The 14,930-nt window shown below is 48.5% G+C and overlaps 2 protein-coding genes across 3 annotated transcripts in view; one reads left to right on the forward strand and one right to left on the reverse strand.

Moving 5' to 3' along the window:
• Positions 1-599, reverse strand: part of PDE6D (phosphodiesterase 6D) — a 34,661-nt gene extending 34,062 nt beyond the window's left edge. Inside the window, exon 1 of the mRNA XM_002193747.7 lies at positions 415-599. Within this exon, the coding sequence (XP_002193783.2) occupies positions 415-464 (50 nt within the window). The 5' untranslated portion in view covers positions 465-599. The remainder of the gene's footprint in view (positions 1-414) is intronic.
• Positions 600-4,989: 4,390 nt separating this feature from the next.
• COPS7B (COP9 signalosome subunit 7B) lies at positions 4,990-14,826 on the forward strand. Of its 2 annotated transcripts, XM_012575741.5 has the most exons (7): positions 4,990-5,184; positions 7,008-7,183; positions 8,355-8,430; positions 9,974-10,062; positions 10,645-10,847; positions 12,092-12,197; positions 13,471-14,826. In XM_012575741.5, exons 1-7 carry the CDS (start codon positions 5,007-5,009, stop codon positions 13,627-13,629), a joined length of 987 nt encoding a protein of 328 aa, XP_012431195.2. In that variant the 5' UTR covers positions 4,990-5,006; the 3' UTR covers positions 13,630-14,826. The 2 variants fall into 2 exon arrangements, with proteins under 2 accessions (XP_012431195.2, XP_072789712.1); XM_072933611.1 differs by lacking the exons at positions 4,990-5,184; positions 7,008-7,183 and adding an exon at positions 7,249-7,828.
• Positions 14,827-14,930: the final 104 nt, after the last annotated feature.

Below are 14,930 nucleotides of genomic sequence, written 5' to 3' on the forward strand. Positions count from 1 at the left end.
GATCAGATCCAGGCGCGGAGCTACTTCACCTGCCCTCCGTAAGCTGTCCTCGCTGCGGGCGGGGGGCTCCGGCTGCCCGGGGCCGCCGCCCCCGGCCCAGCCCCTCTCAGAGCCGGGCAGGGGCCGAGGGGCGGCGGTCGCGCCACCCGCTGAGGACTTTGGCCGCGGGGACCCCTCACCCGCGGCACCCGCAGGCAGGGACGGGACCCCGGCATCACGGGGCCTCCTTCCCCGTCCCCCCGGCCCGGCCGGCCCAGGGCCGGTCCCAGCCCCGAGGGACCCTCCCGTCACCGCCGGAGCGCGGACGCCATTGAGAACCGCGTTGCCATGGCAACCCCCCTCCCGCCCCAGGGGCCTCGCCACAGCGGGGCGGCCATCCCCGCGCCCCCCGCGGCCCCCGCGCACGGAGGATACAGCTTGAAGCCGCGGAGGATCTCCTTGGCCCGCTCGTCCGTGGCCGACATGGTCCTGCCGCGCCGCGGGCGGGCGGACGGGGCTGGGCCGGGCCTGGCAGGAGCGCGGCGGTGACAGCGGAGCCTCGGGACCCCCCGCCCCTCCCTCCCGCGCACCCGCCACTGCCCGGCGCAACCAACCCCAGCGGCCGCCCGCCGCCGTGCCGACCAATCAGCTGCTGCCGTCCCCTCCTCGCCCCGCCTTCTGGCGCAGGAATGACAGCGCTACTGACCAATCAGGCGGCGCTCTTCTCATTCAAGGGTGGGTGCGCGGCGGTCGCGGAGCCGCTGTGGTTGGGCCTGACGTGGCCGCGGTGGCGGCGCCGCACGGTGACCGGGCGGGGGCAGCGGGTGGTCCCCGTGCCCGGGAGGCCTCAGCGGGAGCAGTCGAGGGGGCGAGAAGCCGCCCCGGGCCCAGCCAGCGGCGGCCGAACGGCCCCGAGCCGCTGGAGCTTGGCCGGCGCTTCTCCCCAGGCAGCGGCGCCCCGAGGTTTCGTCTGTGGGGCTGCTCGGCGGAGCTCCACCCTTGAACTCGGGTGGTGCTGGGGACCCGGAGCAGCTTCTGCTGGAGACCTTCAAAACCCACCTGGACAAGTTCTGTGTCATCTGCTCCAGGTGACCCTGCCTTGACAGGGAGTTGGACTGGGTGGTCGCCAGAGGTCCCTCCCAAACCTGACAGCTCTGTCATTCTGCGTGTCCCGAGGCCGGAGCCAACAGGACCAGCATTGTGGAGAAGGTTTAAGATAAGGAGTGCTACCCCCTGGAACAAAGGCAGCCTTCTTTGTGCTACAGAAATTTGAATCACAGATCATCTTGAGTTGAAAGGGACTTTAAAGACCATCCAAGCTGGCCTTGAACACATCCAGGGATGGGGCATGCACAGTTTTGCCAGGCAACCTGTGTCAGTGCCTCAGCACCCTCACAGGAAATAATTTCATCCTTACATCTAATCTAAATCTGCCTTCTGTCATTTTGAAGCCATTCCTCTTGTTCTATCACTAGAATTCTATTGTCTTGTAAAAAGTCCCTCTCCAGCTTTCTTGTAGGACCCCTTCAGGTACAGAAAGTCCTGAATAATGTCACCCTGGAACCTTCTCCAGGCTGAATAAAGCAAATTCTTCCAGCCTTTCCTCAGAGAAGAGGTGCTCTAGCCCTCTAATCGTCTTCATGGCTTTTATGTTTGTGTAGCAGAGTTGATTGTGGGGGGAAAAGTCTCAGGATTGTTAGCACATCCCAGAAGCCAGGCTGCTCTTTTACATGAGCTAATTAATTAACCCCTCTCTTAACAATCTGAGTGCAACTGATAAAAACATTAAGTCATGGTAAAAATAAAGCCATCAGTTGTAACCCAGTCCTCAAATGAGGAGCAGTGAATAGTCAGGGTGCCATCAATACATTCACTCATGGCTCTGCTTGCCTCCAAATCGCCCGCTGCACAAAAGTGGAGACTGAGTGTTAATAAAGGCTGCATTTAATGCATAAGGGCAAGGCTGCTGCCAGTACAACTGACAAAAGATCTTAAAAATAGGCAGCATTTATTTTCCTCATGTATATGATCCATGCTCAATTTCCCACCATCAATTTAAGTGTATGAAGGGGTCATTCTGAGTGTGGGCAGAATGGCAGGGGTGAGCTGTGCAGATTTATATTTTATTAAGAGTCCATCCTGGATTTTAGCTAGACTGTGGAATTGCATGCTGTCTAAAGAGGAGAAAAGACTGATGAGGAGAAAAGGCAAGCAAGACAAAAGCAGACCTGGAAAAGGCAGAAACAAATGGTTGCATGTAGGAAATGAGCCTGCTAGGTGGAAGTTGGACATGCTGGTTCAGACAAGTCGTAAGAAATTCAATCCTGTCTCCATTCAGGCTCCTCAGAGATGAAGGAGCCAGAGACCAAATGCATCTCATAGAAGGGAACTCTTGCAGCTTTGAAGGGCTTCTCTAGCACAGGGAGTTTGTGGAGTTTCAAGTTGGAGTCTTTGCATTTCCTGGCCAAGTCTCAGAATTCCCAAAGTCCTCTTGCTGTGCAGGGAGGCACAGGCCTCTCATTCATGAACTTCTGAAAATCGCAGAAGAGCTCATAGCTGAAATGTGAAGCTCTTGTGCAGGGCCAGGCAGCAGTGGAACATGTGACAGCACAACTCAGAGTGACAAAAGCCCTGGGATCTCTCAAAGGCCTTGGGCTGCATTAACACAAACAGCACTCTTGAGCACATCATCTTAAAAATCTTGCAAGAAAGTTGCTGCAAATCCCTCTATCCTTTGGTGCCCCTTGGAACTGAAAGCTTTTCCTTCACATCTCTGGCAGGTGTGGCAGCTTCTGAGCTACCACTGCCGGCGAGAAGATGCCTCCAGCCTGTTTTCTGCTTCTCCAGGTGCAGGTGAAGGAGCTGGTGTTTCTGCAGAGCAGCATAACTGAGAGATAGTTGAGTAAACCAGGGCTTCATCCCACTCCACACTTGACTGAAGAGGTACAACTTCACATCTACAACCACCCAGACATCACTCCATGCCTGGCTGAGATAAGAGTCCAGCAAGCAGCTTACTCCCTGGATCCTGGGAAATAAAGGGTTTGGAAACTTTTCAGTAGGGCCTGGGAGCTCCCCTCCATCATGCTCTGGAGGTGTGTGCTGGCAGCTGCAGGGGATGAGGATAAATGCATGAAGGGTTGTGGAAGCACACATAGGTGAGTAATATAAGGAAAAATATAAGAAACACAAAAGTGTTTTCACTGTTGGCCCTCTCCTTGGTGAGGTCAGGTGTCCTCAAAGTGTGGGGGCCCAGGACCCCACTGCTTGGGGATATTACTGTGGCAGTGCAGGGAAATAAGGTGAATTATGTGCTGCCTTAAAGGGACCTGGACTGCAGAGTCACAAGGGGAAGAGGTGGGGTGAGCCAAGAGATAATGCCAACATTAAAAGATAAAATGGATTAACATCTCCTGGCACACAGAGAGCTGCGTGGGTGGAGCAAGAGGTTGCAATAGCTGTTTAAAAGGGAATGAGACAGCTGGACATATACATATTTTTCCTCTTAAAAACAAAAATCCATCCCAAAAGCTGAGTTTAGCTGATGCTGTCCTCCAAAGTCCAGGTCAGCCAGCCAGGCTGGCTGTCAACAGTTGGGAGGTATCAGGACAGGGACTCCTGGCTGACCTACATGGGGCTAACAGATGATTTTTATCCACAGGCTCTAGCAAAAGGTTGCAGAATCCATGGAAAATAGCTCACAATCATATATTTCCATTTCTGTTTCAGCCTGGAATTTGAGCTTCAGCAAGTGTTGGGAAAAAGGAGGCCACACACTGCTTGTCCAAGGCAACTGTTCCAGCATGTCTGCAGGATGACAGGAACTGTGGGGAAGGGCCTGGTTAGGATGTGATTAAAGAGGTAATTCTCCCTCCCTGTGCAGATGAGGGCTAAGTGTGGCTTAAGTAAATTACTGACTGGCTTGTTATAGCCCTGGCTGAGTTCCCTTGTTGTGCAGGGCTTGTTTTTTTACATCCAATTTGCTGTGAAGCCCAGAGTGTCACAACAGCATTCCAACACCTGCATCTCTGCACTTGTCTGACACCCCTTCTCTGATGCATGATGGGACCCCAGGGCCCTGGCTCTGAGACACAGGCTAAGCCCCATCAGTTCCCTAATAGTTTCTGATGTTCATTCCTTGAAAGCTCCCCCCGTCCTGGTCCATGATTTGATCTTCAGAGACTTGCTGACTGAAAGCCAGAAGCACTTTGCTCTCAGCTGAAGGATTTTTAACAGAGGCACATTTAGTTCACAACACGGCATGGATGAGCCTACAAACTTTGGGGAGGTTAACAATCCCCAATTCCCTCTTGTTTCCACACTCATTCTGATACCCCTTCAAGCATCTTTTGGCTCCTGATCTATGCCCTGGGGAGGATCTTAACCCTTCCAGTTCCCTCCCTGCTCCCCCATGTCACAGCCAGAGCTCTGCCCTTTGGTTTATCATTTGTGTGGACCATTTTTCTATGGAGTTCAAAATCAGTTCTGTCTTCACTCCATCACTTGCTATTTCCCAGGAGGACTGGCCTGAGAGGCTCAGCTGGTAGAATCACCAAATATCCTGAGTGGGAAAGGACTCATAGGGATCATCGAGCCTAATTCCTGCCCTTGCACAGCACAGTCCCTAGAATCCCACCCTGTGCCTGAGAGTGTTGTCCAAACACTCCTTGAGCTCTGCCAGGTTTGGAGCTGTGATCACTTCCCTGGGGAGTCCGTGCAACCATTAAATCTAATAATGGCCCCACTTCTAATAACCAAGTGGCCTTACAACAGCAGCCGTTTGCACGGGTTATTTTGGGGTGCAAACCGCCGTGATGCTGCCACAGGACTTCGTATCCCCTAAAAGAGGCAGGAATTTTACTTGCTTATACTGGACAGCTGCTGGGAGCCAGCAGAGCAGCTGGTGCAGCATAAGGAAGTGGAGTTTGCTCCGTGGGCTGCCGGACCATGGCTCTGTCGGTGCCAGCCCGCCGTCCCCATGCCGGTATTCCCGGGATGCGGTATTCCCGGGATGCGGTATTGCCGGGATGCGGTATTCCCGGATTCGCGGTTCCCGCCCGGTGCGGCCGCCGGGGGTCGGGCGGAACGTTCGGCGTGGCCCGCGCGATCCGGGGGAAGGAGCCGCGCGCGGACACCGGTGCCGCCATCATGGCGGCGTGAGGCGCGGCGGGCTCAGCGGCGGGACGGGAGGCCGGCAGCGGAGAGGTAACGCCGGGGCTGGGAGAAGCTTCCCGGGAACGGGGGCGCCGGTGAGGGACTCACAGGAAATTCCCCCCTGCGGCAGGGCTCGGTGGGGCCCGAGGCTCTGCCAGGGGTCTGGGGGGAACGGCAGGGCCGGGAAACCCCCGCCTTCCTGCTGCAGGGTCTGCGGGCCGCTCCCCGCCCTGAAACTCCTTGAGCTACCTTCGAAAGGCCTGACCGCAAGAGAAGCCCGGCTCGTCCCCCTGCTTGGGTTTTGTAGCCTTTGGACAGCTACGTTGGAGTGTGTGCTGTATTTCAGTCACTTCTCACCGCGATAAGTCGGTTGTGGAAGCAGCGAGGTATTCCCTGTGACACGGGTGTGCACACACCTTGCAATAGCACCGCAGTTGTCCGAACATTTACTTGGAAAGGGGCAGAGAATTGCATCTATTCGCAGCAGGGCATGGATTCAGCCAGCCAGTCTTTTGTAACCTCATACACCAGCGTGTGGTTTGATTACCTGTGAGGGAGGACAATAGAACTGTGAAATCTGAATCTCATTCCCAGCACAGTCAATCCATATTTTCTCGTGAGGAAATTGCCGTCTCTGGGAGCACACTGATGTGTTAGGCAGGCACACTGGGTGTTCTGTGGTGCAGGGATTTCGGGGTCAGAGCTGAGGTGCTGTTCAGCAGCTGTGCTGTGCCTCTGGTGGAAGGAACCCCAGAGAGACTTCGGGGGCTGAGATATCTCAGTGTGGAGAGTGTTAAAGGTTGCTCTCTAAAGCTGAGACCATTTGTACCTGCAGGTGTAGTAGAACAAAGTAAAGTGTATTTTTAGAAGTTGATTAATACAGGAAGCTGTGATGCTTTCACAAGCCTTAATTTGGTTAGGCCTGGGGAAACAGCAAAGCCCCTGTATGACTGTGCTGCCCCACAAGGGTGGATGTGGGCCCAGCCCATGTGGGTCACACAGAACCAGACAGGCTCTCTGGTGTTTGGTTTGCATCAAGGTTATACCCTCTGCTTGATAATCATCCCTTATAAACATAACACAAAACCTCCCTTATCTGCTAAGTTCTTTATTTGGTTTCTGAATAACATGCTTGGGAAGTTTTGTCTTATTTGTTTGTAAACAAACAGCTCCTTCTCTGGAACTTGTTAATAAATAGTGGTTTACATTTCAAAAGCAACATGTTGGTGCTGGGAGACAACATGCACACCAGAAATGTCAGGCAGCAGCTGAAGACAAAGACCTCTCTTTACATGGACTTAAATAGAGCCTTTGTAAAAAGGGTATTTTCATCACTTAAGCTTCCCAGTTAACCCCAAACACTTGAACTGCACAGTGCAGACAGGGGAGCTGCTTACAGGCCCCAGTTCTTTTTACCTTTTGGGTTCAGTGGGAATTATGGGAACACAGTCTATCAATAGCCAGAGTCAAAGGAGAAGGTGGGATGTGTGGGCATACAGAGTGCATCAGTCCTTCACAGGGAATTATGTTGGTTGCTGGTTTGGAGCTGTGTAATGAGGAAGGAGAAAGTCAATCAAGTGTATCAATAAGCATCTTTACAGTTGGTATTATTTGGCAGCATCACTAGAAGGAAAAGTCTGAAAACAGCAATGAAATATAAACTCCAGTCTTATAAGAATGGATCTGGAAGAGCAGATCCTTTTAGGGAGCAGATCAGACAGAAATTTTGCAATTGAGCCTGCTGGGTTTTTTGCCTGCCCCCTGAATGCTGAAGAAAAGGCTGGCAGCTGAAATGGTGCTCTGCTGAGCACCTTCTGGCCCCCTGCCAGGCAGAGGAGAAAGGATGTGTTAATATTATGTTCTTTTGCTGACAGGTTGCAAACCTAGAATGGCAGGAGAACAGAAGCCGTCCTGCAATCTTCTAGAGCAGTTCATTTTACTAGCCAAAGGAACAAGTGGCTCAGCTCTGACTGCTCTTATAAACCAAGTGCTGGAAGCTCCTGGGGTTTATGTCTTTGGCGAGCTGTTGGAGTTAACAAATGTGAAAGAGGTAAGAGCTGAGTTGTTATTCTAATGCCCCTTCTGCACTACCAGTATAAGGGATCTTCAGAAGTTTCCACAGGCAGCCTGTGGGTGAAATATCTATGCCAGGAGGGCCTGTTGCAACTTACCTGGCTTGAGAGATGTTTTTGAATAAGAGGCTGACCTTGCTTTTGCTTGTATATGTTAGGTGTTAAAGTATACCTATATGAAGTTTTGCTACCTTAAGGCAGTTGCTAGCACAGCAAAAACCTGGCAGCAGCACAGTAGCAGTTTTAAGAAGGCACTTTGGCAGCCAACAAGGAAAAAGTCCCTTTCTATTTCTTTACTGTCCTGGAAAGCAGAATTTCAGTGCTCTCCAAAAGTCTTTGTGAGCAGATGTCTAGTGTATCAGGCCTGGGTGGTAACCAAATCCAAACCATTTCAAACCAAGGTGGAAAGCAAGTTCCAGAGCTTTTGCTGAGAGTGCTTTGCCAGCCCCTGCCTCTTCTACAAGGAAAGAATCTAAGTTGAGTATCTCTGCAGCTGGAGTAACACAGTGTACAGCAAGTTTGGCTTTCCAGACAGGCTCTTAAAGATGCATAAAAGCACCTTGATGGTCATTCAGCAGCAAATCACAAGTGCTGTTTTTTTCCTGGGTTTGGTGCAGCTAATGGTATTAACAACCCAATCAGTAAAAATCACTGCTTGGTGCTGCTGTTATTCCAGTGAAGAGTTTGCAGGCAAGAGAAGAGCTGTTACCTTCAAATTCACTCCAGTTACAGTGTCCCAGCTTGCTTTGCTTTGAAGCTGTGGTGGCTCTGCAGGTAAGCTGTCCGAGCTTTCACAGGATCCTTAGAGCCATCACCATTTCCTGCCTGCTTATCACCTGATGAGAGGAGCAGGTCGTGTAAGTTGTCAACTGAAGTTATGAATTGCTTTTTTCTTTTACCTCCCAAGTTGCCACACAAAACAGTTGACAGTCCAAACTGGAGTTAAGTTCCAGTGCACAGAAATGACTGGATCATCTTGACTCTAAAACTGCTGAAATATCCTGCTCTTGAGGCCTTAGAAGTGGTCCAGCTTGGGATATAATTGCTTTCTTGCTTACGTCCTGTGCAGACTTACACCATTCTCTGGAGAAGGTGCCTGTCAGGCTTGTGTTGCCCAATTTATGTGACTTTTCTTTTCTCCCCATGCAGCTTGCTGAGGGGTCTAATGCTGCTTATTTCCAGCTGCTGAACCTGTTTGCATATGGCACCTACCGGGACTATGTAGGTAAGAGACTGCTGCCCGTTTGCAGAGGGTGGGACTGGGCTGCCCTGTAGGATTGTCAGAGGCAATTCTTTGCTTTCTTAGATACCTGGTGTAGTGTGGCTGGGTCAAAACATCCAGGAACAAGAGTTTCTTAGGAAGACAATTGTCTGTATGGGGTCTGGGTCATGTGTGCTTTTTGCTTGCTAAAAATGATAGGAAGGGTTAGAGACTGATTTGGATGGGACTGCAGTGCTGGGTTGAAGTGGTCTGCAGCTGACCAATTCAATTGACCAAGTCAATTCCTTGATGTTCACAGGCCACTTACCTCTGTAGAGGGAAATTTCAGACATCTCTATGGAAATTTAGATGACACCAGTTATGGAAACTGCAGAAAACTTAGACAAAATTGTTCTGCATATTTATAGAAACCTATATGGTTTGTGAGATAACCTGTTATTCCATGACGGCATTGCTAAAACAAAGTGAATAATTTCTTAGCTAGAATACAAGTTGAAATAAATGACTTTTGTACGGCTTTAGAAAGACTATGTGTGAATCATCTTTGTATCTCTTGAAATGTGCTTTTATCTCCAGTGCTTATGCTTCCATTCTGCTACAATTTAATGCTTCATTTGTGGGTAGCAGCCTCATCCAGACCATTACAGAGTGTGACAAATAATTCTGTCATAGTGCTGTTTCTCAGGGTGGTAGATGAGCTATCTGCTTCCTGTAAGGAGCAGTGGCATCTCTAAGTGCAAGGACTGGAAATTCCAGTGTCTGTGGAGCAACATGAGCCTCATGAATTCTGTGACTGATTAGAAGATGTGCTTGCTGTCCATGGCTCTTGTGTTACTGTGTGACAGCACAGTTCATTCTTCCTTTTCTAGTGAAGAAAGAGAAAGGGGAAAAAGCAATCAAAATGCAGAGCATTGGATGAGGTGGGATGGATGGGAGAACTTGAGTGGCCCTGAAACACTAATTTCCATTAAAGCAGATATTTTAAAGAGTTTCTTAGCTTTGGAGGGCTGCCAGTTTCCTTTCTCTTTTTAAATATTCATGAGGCACATAGATATAATACAGTGACAGTGTGGCCATCTAGATTAATGATTTCTCCTCTCTTCCTCAGCTTGGTACTTTGCACTTTAAATTCTGCAGCTCTTCAGGGAAATAAAACCAGCTGTATTTGCAACCAGATCAGCAAAGGAGGAAGATTTTTTTCTGTCAGCTTGTTAATGAAATAAAAATTACTTGGTAGAAACAAAGCCATTTACCAAATGTTTTGGCAGGGCACCAGTTATGAATTACCTTATAATTCCAGAACCAGAATTACTAAAGAAGCAGATAAGAATGGAATTGCTAAGTTGTTCTTAACTTTTCCCCTTCTCTCCCTGGTTGTGCCAATTTATCCACAGCAGCACACTCTGCTCACCAGCCAGCACCCACATTAGCTGGAAGTAGTCAGTATTTTAGGGTATAGTCTAGCATAACTAGCCTGAAGTTCTGCCGCCTGGATTATGTAATTTTCAAAGTTAAGTCTTGAATCTTGTCTTTTTGACATTAACAGCAAACAAAGATAACCTGCCTGAATTAACAGTGACTCAGAAGAACAAGCTGAAACACTTGACGATCGTAAGCCTGGCTTCCCGAATGAAGGTAAAGTGTGTGGGGTTTGACAGCTGTTGTCTCTTGGTTTTGTTGTAGAAGATGGCATCCATTCCAGAGCACTGAAGCTGTACCAGCCTGCTTGGGTACTCACAAAAAAAATCCTGTACTGGGAAGGTACATGTAGGGTACAGTGTTCTCTCCTGGTGCATTTGGGATATTGGCGTAGTGGACTTCCATGGGTGAAGCGTGGGGGTGTCTGAACTGATGTACAGATAGGTCAGGAAAACTTTGTATGCCTTTTTTTCACTGCTGGAGATGGAGAATCATTCTTAAAAAGCACTGACTTTTTGTTCTAGAGAAAATTATGCCACGTTCTTAATTTCTTCTACAATCCCATTTACCTTTTTTCTTCTAGAAAGTGCTATACTATACCAAAGCTTCAGGAATTACCAAAGTTGTGTCAGAATATTCCATAGCCTGGCAAGCATTTGTTCTGCCATGATCAGTCACTGCTGCACCTGCAGGTTGAAGTGTGGGATACAATAAACTTTTGAGTCTCAACCTTTTGAGGCTTAGCCATTCATTTTTGCTTTAGGGCTGTTCACTTACTCTTGGTCTTGCTATTTTTAGTGCATTCCCTATTCTGTGTTGCTGAAGGACCTGGATATGAGGAATCTGAGGGAGCTGGAAGATCTCATTATTGAAGCTGTTTACACAGATATTATCCAAGGGAAGTTGGATCAACGAAACCAGGTGTTAGAGGTGGATTTTTGTATTGGCAGAGACATTCAGAAGAAGGACATCAGTAACATTGTCAAAACACTCCAGGAATGGTGAGGCAGTCTCTCCACCCTCCTTGTTCCTTGTCATAGCTTGTCCTGTTTTCCCCTCACAGTTTCAAGTGCTGGCTCAATTTCACCATGTTCCATTAATCAGGAGTCTTATGCTATAAGTAGGTACTTGGAGGAGGAGTCTGTTGGGCAGGTTTTCCAAGATCCCATCTGGGATTTAATTTGCATTTTGTATCAAGCCAAACTCTACCACACTGTGAGCTTCTGCTCTGACTGTAGCTTTTACATGGCAGAACCCCTGTGATGAATCGAGGACTTTGCAGAAAGAGGTGCCAAACTGGGCTCTGTTCTGTGGTGGGAGCTGTAACACTTAATAATGAAGACAGAATTGTTACTTTTCAGTCTTTTTCACTGTGCTGAGAACTCTGTGGGCAAATTCTAGAGAATCACAGCTCTCTGGATGGCATATCTCTTCAAGTTTGAGGTTTCAGGTGGCTTTGTCTTCTCTTTGTTCCTGCAAATGCAGCCTGTCTGCAGCTATAGTGGGACTGTGGTATTATCTCTTTGTACCTTTGCCAGGGAGCTGTTTCTCATCTTTTTGTAGGATTCCATTCCCACCTAAAGAAATTCCTGCATAGGCTGTAGAGCCCATGGCAGGTCCTGAGCTGACTGGGAATTGCTTCCTAGTTGCTATGGTAATGAGTGCATGAAAAGTAATTAAACTGCTGGGCAAATATGCTGTCCTGTGGTGGGGGCAGGTTTTTTGCTTCTCTGCTCCAACTCCCTCAGTCCCATCACGGTGGGAGGGCTCTGACAGCTTCCAGGACCTTGCAGCATTGCTTGGAAGGTAACAGTGAACCCACTGCCAATTCCCTTTTTGTCTTTTCCAGTTCTGAGTTCTGTGCTGAGTGCTCTTGTCATTTGAACACTTAACAGACAGGAGGATCATCTCAATATTACTTTTTTCTATAATTTTAAAATTTTACATTTTAACACTGTGTTCATCCTGTTTAAGCTGTAATTCTGTCTGAAAAGGAAGATGAAAGTGCATTGAACCTGCACTTATTCTCTGATGGTAAGGGTAGCACAGACTCTCTAGAGACTGCTGAGAAATATATTGAGTACACAGCAAAGGTTTTTCTTGCCAGCTTTTTGTAACTCTAAGCAGGAAGTATAAATTTAATAATCTCTCAAACTTTCAGATGAGCCTGACTTTTCAGATTGCCTGATTGAGCTGCTCCAGGGAGAATTTGTAAACACTGTTTGACATCATTTGTATCTTGCAGGTGTGATGGCTGTGAAGCAGTTCTTCTAGGAATTGAGCAGCAAGTACTTAGAGCCAACCAGTACAAAGAGAATCATCACCGAACTCAGCAGCAGGTAGAGATGGAGGTGGGTACAGGGTCATCTCAGGCCTCTATGCTGTTGAATAAATGTTTGTTTTCTGAAGGAAATAGTCTATAATAAACTCCTGGTTGATGGTCACAGCTCTCAGAAGCAGGCTAACAATCATACAAATCAGGCATGGGGTAGAAAGAAAACACATCTGCTTCTGAGTGCAAGACCACAAACATCAGACATCCAGCAGAATGGAACTTCTCTTGATAATTTTTTATAAATTTAGGCTAAGTGACTGCACTAATTGTGGTTTCCTGTATTGATTTGTTAGGAAAACTGTGCTTTTACCACAAATCTTCATTGCAGCTCTGCTCCCTTCGTACAAGGCAGGCAGGAATTCAAAACCACTTGCCTTTGTTAAACCTGGCAGTGCAGTTAGAAGTCTCTGGGGTCTCGGTTGCTATTGCAGGAAGTGCCCGGGCAGGTCCCGCGGGCCGGGCCGGGCCGTGGCGCGCTCCCGCCGCTGGGTGGCAGCACGAGCCCGCGGCCCGGCCCGGGCCTGCGCTGGGAAGGTGGGGAGGGGCCGCCCGAGACGCTGCAGCGGGGTTGTCATCATCCCTGCGGGTTTATCTCTGCATCTCCTTGGAGGCTTGTTCCCTATCCATAGCACATTCGGTTTGCCAGATGCCTTTGGCTTGGAGTTGGCACACCTGAGTCCCAGGGTTTGGGGTTTTTTTTGGAGGTTTGCTCGCTGTATTTGTGGTGAGCCCTACAGAGTTCCAGGGGATTGAGAATGGTGCTTAGTGCTGTATCTCTCCTTTTCAGACAGAGTAGCAGAAACATTACTGCTGCTTCCCACAAAAACTAATTTCTGTTTCTGCTTCTTATCAAATGCATGTGTCTCAGGTAGTCAGGGAGGCCAAATGGCCTTTTTGGTTTTTGAGTTCTGTCCTGAGAGTAGATTTTTCTTTCACTGTCTCCTTTCCCCTTCCTGCTTCTGGCTAACAGAATGGTAGGATTGCTCCTTCTGCACCAAGGCAGTAGTAGGTCCCTCCAGCCAGACAGAGGGGTGGTACAATATTGTACCACTGTCTCTTAGGGAAAAAAGTAAACCCTAGTTATTCCAGACTGGAAATACTATCAGCTCTGTCTGTAAATGAGGATGAAACATTACCTTTATTAAACTCAAATGCAGAGCCTGTTACTGTTGGTAGAGTCTCTTTTATAATCTCCACTCCACAGGGGTTTTTCAGTATGTTTATGAACAGAGTGTCTGCTGTGAGGGGAGGAAGAAGCAGGTGCTGATTCACTGTCTCTTCTTGGCCAGGTCACAAACATAAAGAAAACATTAAAAGCTACAGCCTCGTCGTCGGCACAGGAGATGGAACAGCAGCTGGTAGAGCGAGAGTGCCCTCCACACACAGAACAAAGGCAGCCCACAAAGAAGATGTCCAAAGTCAAAGGGCTGGTCTCCAGCCGTCACTAGAACATGCCATCTAAAGGTCATTCAGTTAGGAATGACAACAGGAGGAGCAAAAAGAGCCTGTGTCTCCTTTTTCAGTGGGTTCTGGGCCAGTCCCTTCCCAGCTGGCAAGTAAAAGCCCTGTTTGAATAGCTCCCAGTTAGCAGCATCTGTCTAAGTTACACTGTGCAGCTCCTATGAATTTTCAGGGTGTCCCTGTCCTGGTCCTGTCAAGAGGGACTTTTAAAGAAAGGGACTAACCAAAAGGGGCAGGAAAAACCAAAATATCTGTGGACCGTTTTGCTCCCTCCCAGCTAGTTCATTGCTGCTTAACCTTGAGGAAGCTGCTCTACTGAATCAGATCATGGGAGAGCTTCTATAGCAAGCATCAGAATCCCAGAGTTGAACTGTGGCTACCAAAGCCAGGCTGGGAGTGAGGAAGCCATCAACACAGATCTTTTTATTCCCAAAGGGAGCACAGGAAGGTTTCTAGGCCAGGAACTGCTTTACATGGAAGCCTTCAGCCTTTCCACTACCCCTGTCTATTTTAAACTGGGGTGAAATTCACACTACCTCGCTCTGTGAAGATGAGTTCCAGTGCTGGGCTGTTTACTTAACTGTCTGTTTACTGCCCTTACTAAGCCCTTTAATCTCTCACAGATTTAAAGCACTGTTCTGCATCTCTGAGGCATCAGTACAATAAGGAGGAAGCAGGCTGCTCTTTCACACAGACCTTGCAGGTGGTTAGGGGCATGCTAGAAGCTATTCCTCCTGAATGTGATGTGACCTCCCAGAGCTGCCTGTGAGTTGTTTCCCCCATTGATATCTTCAAAGGGTAATGCATTCGCTCTTCCTTGGATGCTGGCGACAGTGGGAGAGGAGCCTGTTTGGCATGGAGGCAGGCTGGTGGCCCAGGACCCACTGGCAGGGGTCGCAGCAGCATCCCCTTGCTGAAGCAATGGACTTGACGAGTCTTTCTGAATTTTGAACACTTTCAGGTTGTATTTTCCTCCCTCTTTTTTTTTTTTTTTGTACATTGTTGTGATTCTAAAGCATTTCAGCCTTTGTTTTGTGGTTTTTTTTTTTTATTTGTTACAAATTAACTTCAGGTGATTTGCACCTAGTTTGGCACAGTGTGGGGTTTTTTTTAAGAGGGAAGCATTGGAACAGCAATTCATAAAAAAGTACATTTTAGAAAAAAAATTAAAAATGCTGATTTAATGTCAGAGTCTGGAGTCTTGACTTGGAGGCTGTTTTAGGCTTGTTGTCCAATGGCACTTATTCACTTGAGCATTTATTTGATTCTTGGTGTACGTTGACTGAAG

Source organism: Taeniopygia guttata, chromosome 9, assembly GCF_048771995.1.
Source record: "Taeniopygia guttata chromosome 9, bTaeGut7.mat, whole genome shotgun sequence".
Lineage (NCBI taxonomy): Eukaryota > Metazoa > Chordata > Aves > Passeriformes > Estrildidae > Taeniopygia > Taeniopygia guttata.

Bases quoted from the DNA above. Each gene is read 5' to 3' on its own strand.
- COPS7B (XM_012575741.5), top strand. From the start codon at position 5,007: ATGCGGTATTCCCGGATTCGCGGTTCCCGCCCGGTGCGGCCGCCGGGG. The intron at 5,185-7,007 runs GTAACGCCGGGG...TTTTGCTGACAG, and splicing joins GGGAGGCCGGCAGCGGAGAG to GTTGCAAACCTAGAATGGCA. The intron at 10,848-12,091 runs GTGAGGCAGTCT...TGTATCTTGCAG, and splicing joins GTCAAAACACTCCAGGAATG to GTGTGATGGCTGTGAAGCAG.